The 8,128-nt window shown below is 43.6% G+C and overlaps 1 protein-coding gene across 1 annotated transcript; it reads left to right on the top strand.

The window, feature by feature from the left end:
* The first annotated feature begins 224 nt into the window (after window positions 1-224).
* Window positions 225-7,835, top strand: LOC103627275 (putative MYB DNA-binding domain superfamily protein). Its single transcript, XM_008647564.3, has 6 exons — window positions 225-387; window positions 516-711; window positions 924-1,010; window positions 4,540-4,905; window positions 5,896-6,040; window positions 6,209-7,835. The coding sequence occupies exons 1-6, from the start codon at window positions 308-310 to the stop codon at window positions 7,609-7,611; spliced, it is 2,277 nt and encodes a 758-aa protein (XP_008645786.1). The 5' UTR covers window positions 225-307; the 3' UTR covers window positions 7,612-7,835.
* Window positions 7,836-8,128: the final 293 nt, after the last annotated feature.

Raw genomic sequence — 8,128 nt, 5'->3', positions numbered from 1 at the left:
TATAGCATATTCTTCTACTTGCGCCTCTATAACATAAATGTAGTATATAACTATCTCTCTCATATGATTTAGGATAATATACAAATATATTACATATATAAATATATAAACTTAATTAGTTTTGTCTAAATTATAATTATTAAAATGGAATTCAATTACAACGAAACAAACGGGCCTTATTGTAATTTGGTGGAGATGCTATTCCATTAAATACAGTTGCTCGCTAAATCACAACTATTCCGCAAAACAAACAAGTACGAGGAGTCGAGGACTGCAGCTGCCCCACCAAACGCCGACCTGCCGGGACATGGCAGCTGCGGCGCCGGCCGCGGGCAAGGGAAAACGAAAGCGCCACCTCTCCGAGGACGACGTCTGCCTCCTCCAAAGGTCCGTCCGTCCGTCCTTCCTCCTCCTTACGCCTAGGGTTTTACTTCACCGCTCTCTCCTCGGGCAGCTCGCTTTCTCCTAGGGTTTTACTTCACCGCGTCGCTTGCAATCCTTCTCCCCCCGCACAGGTACAATCCGGGGACGATCCTGACGGCGCTGCAGGAGGTGGCGCAGCATGCGGAGGGCCGGATCATCGACTGGAGGGCGGTGGTGGCGAAGTCGGCCACGGGGATCACCTCCGCCCGCGAGTACCAGATGCTCTGGCGCTACTTAGCATATCACCACGACCTAAACGAGAGCATCGAAGCCGGTGACCTGCCTCTGGTTTGTAATCCTACCCCACCCAAACCCTAGATTTTGCTTTCCCTTTTGGATTGGCTTGCAAGGCGCCAAGGCATCAAGTAGCTTGGACTTCTGTAGTGGTGATTGTTTGGATCTTAAGGTAGCACACACAGGATTTCGGTCTGTTCTTGTGTTGGCTGCTCCTTCTGTAATTCGTGCTATATTTTTTATGTGCATCTTCTTGACAATTGTAGGGCGATGACAGTGACCTGGAATTGGAGCTTGAACCCAATCCCAGCGAGACCAAGGAAGCTTTATCTGAGGCCTCTGCATTGGCCAAGGTATCACTTCATGTCTGGAAACCATACTGTAGGATGGTCATTCCGATTTTAGAACGTATGATACCAAATCCTGTTTAGTGCTCCTTTTTTTCATTGAATTGACGATGCTCTAAAATATCCAGGATGAGCGAGAGGCACCTGCTTGTGTAGCATTGCCTGCCATTTTTCAATACCTTATTTTACCACGATCAAGTATCCGGAAGTGTTTAGAACACATACACTTATTCGTAAGTGTAAAGGCCGGGACACTGTTTCTTTATCTAAAAAAAGTATACTGATGTGCTGCGCTATTGTGATTGACTTGCTCAAACTAATCTTTTACTGCAACCTTATCCAGAATGGTTGTAGATGTTAGACCACTGTTTAGGGTTAGGTTAGGGTTTCCCTGTATTTCCCTGATTACCCCTATTGTCATGGGCTTTGGCCCACCTAACTCCTATATATAATATACTCCCAACCCAGGATTAGGGTTAGGGTTTCACATATTCCAACAATAGAAGCCTCACTTTATTCCAAGTTCCAACAGACTTGATGCAATGTTTTGAAATTCAAATAGCAAGAAAAAAAATCATAGGGCCAGTTTGGCAGGGCTCCTAGAGCAGCTTCCAGGCTGAATCCAGCTTCCAAACAGTTTTTATACTGAAGTGATTCTTTGCTGATTTTGTGAAGTGATTCTTTGAAATGAACTAGGAGGCTGGGAGCTGGAGAAAGAGCTTCTCCATGATTCACTCCATGTCCAGAATCACAGTATGCATAGAGTTTATTCTAGAGAATCATATAGAATCAATTTCAGTCAGAGAATCACTTTTCACAGAGAATCTGGAGCAGGAGGAGCTCTACCAAACTGGCTTTTAAGTTTAGAGGCAGCTTTGTGGTAGTTGTAGAGAACTGGTATCTGTTGGGTAAGGGTGGGATGCACCAGTCGCTGATGGCCTGATGCCCAGTAGGTGCCCGTGATGCCTGGCAGCAAGAGTCATTGCAGTTTTACAGCCCATGAGACGCAGTACCAAGCGGAGGGACACATCAGGCTCAGGTAGGCATGCACTGGACTATTGGAGAGAGAACCAGTGCTGGGAGCCTGGGAGCATCAATAGTGTTGGAGGAGCTACCCATAGGTGGCGGTAGGAGGTTGGGGTGTCTGGTAGCTTGCGATGTTGGGATTTGGGTGAGGAGCGGGGTCGGATGCCAGAGGGGAAATGCTGGTGTGAATGATGATGCTTGCTACACATGTGGGTGGGTGTGTGCTTGTCAATTGTCATGGGCTGAAAAGGCCTGTAATCAGGTGTCGCGGAATGCTGATTGGGCTAGCAAGGAATCAAGGATAGTGCTATTATTTTTTCTCTAATACACAGGAGAGCTGCGTATAATTGTATTAAGAAGAGGAAAAGTCCGATACAAAACCAGTCCTCTATCCCGGACAAAATAGGAGATCCTCAACCAAAATTACAAGACTACAGAAACGAGAGCGAGACCTGACCAACAACAAAGGAGGAAAAACCCTATCCTATACCCCTCTCCTAACCAAGAGCTAGCTGGTCAGAGGCACTTGCATAGCCCCAAAGATGCCTTTCTTCTTCAAAGGATCTTAATCTAAGGACCGATTGAACACAGGGCCTAGCTCCATCGAACACAATGGCGTTCCTGTGTTTCCACAGAACCCAAGCACTGAGAATGATCAAGGTGTTGAAACCTTTACTGGTTGACTTGGAGAGGGACGAAACAGCTCGCTTCCACCATTCAATAAAGTTATTTTCAGACTGCTCCGGCACCCTAGAGGCCATCCGAAGGCGTGATAACACTCTGAACCAGGAATCCCTCGAGAAGACGCAGGTAGCGAGGATGTGGTGCACAGTCTCTTGCCCCTGGTCGCAGAAAACACAAAGCACAGGATGGGGGAGACCTCTGTTTGATAACCGGTCTGCAGTCCAACATCTTTTCCTAGCAGCCAACCAAAGAAACATTTTGCATTTCGGAGGAGCCCAAGATTTCCAAATACGTCGCCAATGTTTGAAACCGATTGAGCCCTCAAAGGACAGGAGATAGGCCGATCTAGCAGAGTATTTACCGTTTTCAGAAAATCTCCAACTGCGTTGATCTTCTTGATCTGTGAGCACCACATCTTGTAGTGCGCCCGGATAGTGCATTAGTGCTATTACATCTACCTATTAGGTTATTACAGGCAAGATGGCCTGGCCTAACATTTCAGCCTGTATAGCAGTTGATCTGGTCCATGACTTGGATAAGTCAATAGTTATTCTGGCATGGATTTAGTATTTTAGATAGATTATGGTTGATAGCTTGATACACAATGTTGACTCTTCAAAAGTTTGATTGATGCCTTGTTAGCAACTGGAGGATAAAGCTTCACTTTGCCATAGATATCAGATGGCAATGAAATATAGTTGAATTTTTGTACAAATAAAAAGAAAACTTGCAAGTTTTTGTTTGGTGAAAAGTGAGTTCTTATGATTGCTTGCCGAAATTTATTTCTCCTTTTCAGTATTTAGGAATATGAACTTCCATTTTATTTAATTTTAAATTTACAAGATGGGTCTTGTAGAATGTCTCAACAAAGCCTCTTACAAAAAAGGTTATGTAACATGAAGGTGTTGGATGCTGCCACTGCCCTCAGATGATGATATGCCTGAACACCATTCCAATGTTCATTGGTCGATTTGAGCAACTTTGGTGGCGCAAAATTATGGTTTAAAAAAAAGGGGTTCTGCCTAAAGGTTCTAAAAAAGTGGCAGATCCAGTGCCGTAGGCTCCCACATGAGTATGGTCGAGGCAAGCCTTGCACCGCAAATGCCAAGGTTATTAAAACGATAAAACGTTGGAACGCTCATGGTTGAAATTTTGACTTTTAAACGTTTAAACTTTGTTTAAACGTAGTTTTAAACAACATAGGAAAAATACCAATACATTATAATTTCAGACAATAATATAAAGTTAAATATCAAAATAGAGAGGCTAGTGGCTTACCAAAACTTCACCCATGAGCTGGATTGAACCTCAGACTTGGTGACTTAGTGAGACATCTCTCACCACTGCACCAGGGATTGCCTTTCTCACCTCTGGAGGTTCTAGAACTCTAAAAATACTACAGTTTTAGGCTTTTAGCAATACCCATGTTTTTTTTGAACTACATTACTTATTTTATCCAAACACCTCTTACCTTTCCAAAACCAATGTAATTTGCAAAACCTTAGTATCTTCCCTGAATTCCAAAAAAACTTTGTATCCAAACAGGGCTTTAGCGAGGGACTCATAGCGCTTGCTTATGTCAACTCTGTAATTGGTAGTATCTACGCATAATGACATGAAATGTCCATTGTATTTGGTTTATTGAAAATAAATGTTATCCTTGTATGACAATTTGCTGGAAAGAATCATGAGTTTGATACTCGTTAGTAGTTCTATATGTGGTTTTATAATGTGTTATCATGATACATGTCTTGTTTTGTTATGTTGTATGCATTCCTAATTTGTTGATACCTTAGGTACTCTTAACATATAATACATTTTGTAGGCGCTAATATCCAGATCTTCACGTGAGCAAGCCTCGGGTCATCGCATTAATTTGGATGTTCCTGCGCTGAACACTCAAAATGAAAAGATAGTGCGGGTTCCATCTAAGCAGCTTGCTCAGAGTCATCGTGTAACAAATGTTACATGTCCTGTTTCCAATCCAAAACAGTTATCTCATATAGTACCCTCTCCTACTCATTTGGATCCAAATGGAGCTTCTAAAAAGAGAAAAAAGGCAAAAGCTTGGTCTAAAGAGGAGGATGCAGACCTAGCAGCTGGTGTGCAGAAGTATGGTGAAGGAAATTGGGAGGTCATTTTGCATAAATGTAACTTTGATAATACAAGAACGCCTGATCAGTTATCTCAGGTAATATTGTGTCACCTTTTCAATTGTGTACTCCCTCCGTTCCAAAATAGTATTCATTTTGGCTCTTGATTTTTATGTCTATATTCAACTAGATGATGATCAATGTAGATACATATGTAGAACACACACACTAAATATTGTATGAATCCACTAGAAATGCAAAACGAATTTTATTTTGGCACAGAGGGAGAAATATCATGCACTGTTCTGCCATATTGCATCCTTATTTACATGTGTCGGGAATTATCCTGAAGCCATCTTAATCTACTGTTGCACACTTCTCGAATATACTTCAATGACAGAGGCATAATATCCATTTGCATGGATCTGGTGCTTTACTGAAGAATTGTGTCTATGCTTGGGTTTCCAGATCTACCATCAAATCTTTTCTTGTCCCTTCATATCCTGGAGTTCAATGTTTATTTGTTCTTATTACTAGGTCCCAATTGGTTGGCTTATTTCATGTGTTTTGTTGTTTTTAATACTACTCCCTCCATCCCAGTTGCCTTAAGTCAAACTTTTTTAAGTTTGACTGAATTTATAGAAAAGGGTGCCAAAATTTATGAACCAGATACACCATAAAATATAATTTCATAATGTGCTCATTTGATGTCATAAATATTTGTGCCTTTTTCTATAAATTCGGTCAAGCATAGGAAAATTTGACTTAAGACAAGTCTAGGAATTGATTTACTTCCGCCCCAAATTACAAGACATTTTTTTCAACTTTTTTTGGAGAGTCAAAGCATCTTAGGTCTGATCAAATTTATATAATAAAATAATATTTATGATACCATAAGTACCATTAGATTCTTCATTAATTATAATAGTATACCTATTTGATGTTATAAGTCTTTGTAACTCTCTCTATAATTTTAGTCAAACTTGAGTACTATTTTGGTGTTGCCTTGAGAATTCCTCTTATCCTAATTTAGATAACGTACATTAGAATATTTTGTAAAAAGGTTAATATGTACCACCTCCTTTCAGAGATGGGCACTAAAACGCCCAGGAGGATCAACCAAGCCTGCTAGCACTAAACACGCCTCTGTTGGCTCAGAAGAAAGATCAGCAACTATCAAGGCACTTCATTTGGCTGTCGGTCCTATGCCTGTATCATCTGCACTAAGATCAGGTATTTATAGGGTTTTGATGCTTCACCAAGAAAGCTGATATTTTAGCATAGTGCTTCTACGCTGAACTATCAACAACTCGAACATTGTTCTGTGTCTTTGATTATGCATGGCTGCTGTTGTAACCGTGTCCTGTCTTTGTGGTTCTTGCACGTAAATTGTGCATGCAGGACGTGAACAAAGCATTCAGCATAAGTCTACAGCGTTTGCTCCTAAGATGCCACAAGTAAGATCTGCAGTAACCCCTTCACTGGCACCGGCACTGGCGCTGCCAGTCCAACCTCTGCGTGTGGCAGCTGAAGTTCAGTCTCCGCTTCGTCATGGGCAACAAGCTCCTGGCCAAGGTGCGCCACCAAAATTGTCAAATGCTTCAAATAATACACGGAAGAAGCAAGCAGCTCTGCCAAATTCTACTTTCAGTCCTTCCTCAATACAAGCAGCAGCAATTGCTGCTGGTGGGCGACTTGCCACAGCCTCAACTGCCGCAAATCTTTTAAAAGCTGCACAATCTAAGAATGCTGTGCACATAAGATCTCTAGGAGCAACATCTTTGAAATCTTCTGCAAGCTTTGATCATGGGACACAATCTGGGGGCTCCCAGCACCTAGAATCTCTAAATGCTAGCGCAGTTAATGGTGTTTCAGGAGTTTCTGCAGTTAATCAATCAGGGCCACCTGCTGGAGCGGAAACTAAGAAGGCATTGGGTACCACACTAGCACCTGTCCCATGCGACAGCGAGGAAAATGAGGATGGCTCTGAATTTTGTGCGATTACGTTAGATGACTTATTCCCTGAAGATGCAAAGCAGCCGGAAACTGTGGATACCAAGGCAAAGCAACCAGAAACCACGGGTCCCAAGGCAAAGCAGCCAGAAAATGCAGATCCCAAGGCAATGCATCAAGAAACCATGGATCCCAAATCAAAGCAGCCAGATACACTAAAGGTTGGGATATTAGATCCCAAAGATAAAGACATGCTAGAGTTCGATCAATATGTTGCTTCTCAAGGAGCACACTTAAACACGGATGATCTGAATAAAAGCAAGTGTACCAACAGTGCTTCCCAAGCCCAAGGTCTTGTTGGCAGCCAGAAGAACCCACTGAAACTGACTCCTGTGGACGGGAAAGCTAACCCTGTAACTGCGGCTGGGAGAGGTAAGCCTGTAGCTGCTGGAGTGGCATCAACCGGAAAGAAGGCTACAATCCCTATCTCACATTTGGCAGCAGGGACCCCACGCGGCATAGTTGACACAGTCAATGCCAACGCCCCAATTAGAAGAACACTAACAAGGAGGGCAGCCGCCCTTGTCCCCGCTGGTTGCCAAGCTCCTCCCCCGAAGCATGCCATAGACGCGAAAGGCTGCCAAATGACGAATAGCATTGCCACGTTTGTCAGTTCTGGAGTACCAGCCAGCAGCCAGGCTAGCACGCCCGCGAAAGATGCTAACAAAGCAAGCCCACCGTCCAGCAGCTGCCAGCCCAAGCCGGATAGTGTGGCGGTGAACGGTGCTATCAGGGCCGTGAAGAGTGTTGCTAAGAAGGGGAATCTGCCAGCAGCAGCAGCCAGGCAATAGACAGGACCCTGAATAACACGGTAAATTTTGTAGTAATACCCGTAGGACTTTTGCGCGTCGATTGTACCTTGGAATGTGAATATTAGTCGTTTTGCGTGTCATTCTTTTCACCTTGCATTTGGGTGATTTTTGTCTGGTATTCCTGCTGGGCATCGCTAACGTAACTTGAAAGACGTTCTCGTCTAGTTCCCTTGTGAAGTGTGATGCTTGTGTGTGTGTGTCTACTTGCGCCCGAGGCGATGGTGCCGCCATCTTTGTGCCTGTCTGTCTGGGCAGGTTCCTGCATCTGCAGCTGTCTCCTTGCTTTGTTGGAGCCATTGGCTGACCATGAGAAAAGCTGACCTGAAACCAGGTTGTAGCCTCTCCATATTTACGTTGAAAGGCTTCGGTACTATGCTGCTGAGGCCTGTTGAGACGGTGGCACGTCGATATGCCAGTGTGCTGCTGAAGCCTGCTGCCTGCTGAAACGGTGGTCACACGGCACGTGAAGCCGTTCCATCGTCGTGTTGGATGGTTC

This window comes from Zea mays, chromosome 5 (genome assembly GCF_902167145.1).
Source record: "Zea mays cultivar B73 chromosome 5, Zm-B73-REFERENCE-NAM-5.0, whole genome shotgun sequence".
Lineage (NCBI taxonomy): Eukaryota > Viridiplantae > Streptophyta > Magnoliopsida > Poales > Poaceae > Zea > Zea mays.
Note: the sequence above shows the minus strand (reverse complement) of the source record. Positions and strands in the feature narration are given on the sequence as shown.

What these genes read in the sequence shown, in the direction of transcription:
- LOC103627275 (XM_008647564.3), top strand. Translation starts at nt 308, where the DNA reads ATGGCAGCTGCGGCGCCGGCCGCGGGCAAGGGAAAACGAAAGCGCCAC. An exon ending in GACGTCTGCCTCCTCCAAAG is followed by an intron (nt 388 to 515) that starts GTCCGTCCGTCC and finishes CCCCCCGCACAG; the next exon opens with GTACAATCCGGGGACGATCC. An exon ending in CGCCTGATCAGTTATCTCAG is followed by an intron (nt 4,906 to 5,895) that starts GTAATATTGTGT and finishes ACCTCCTTTCAG; the next exon opens with AGATGGGCACTAAAACGCCC.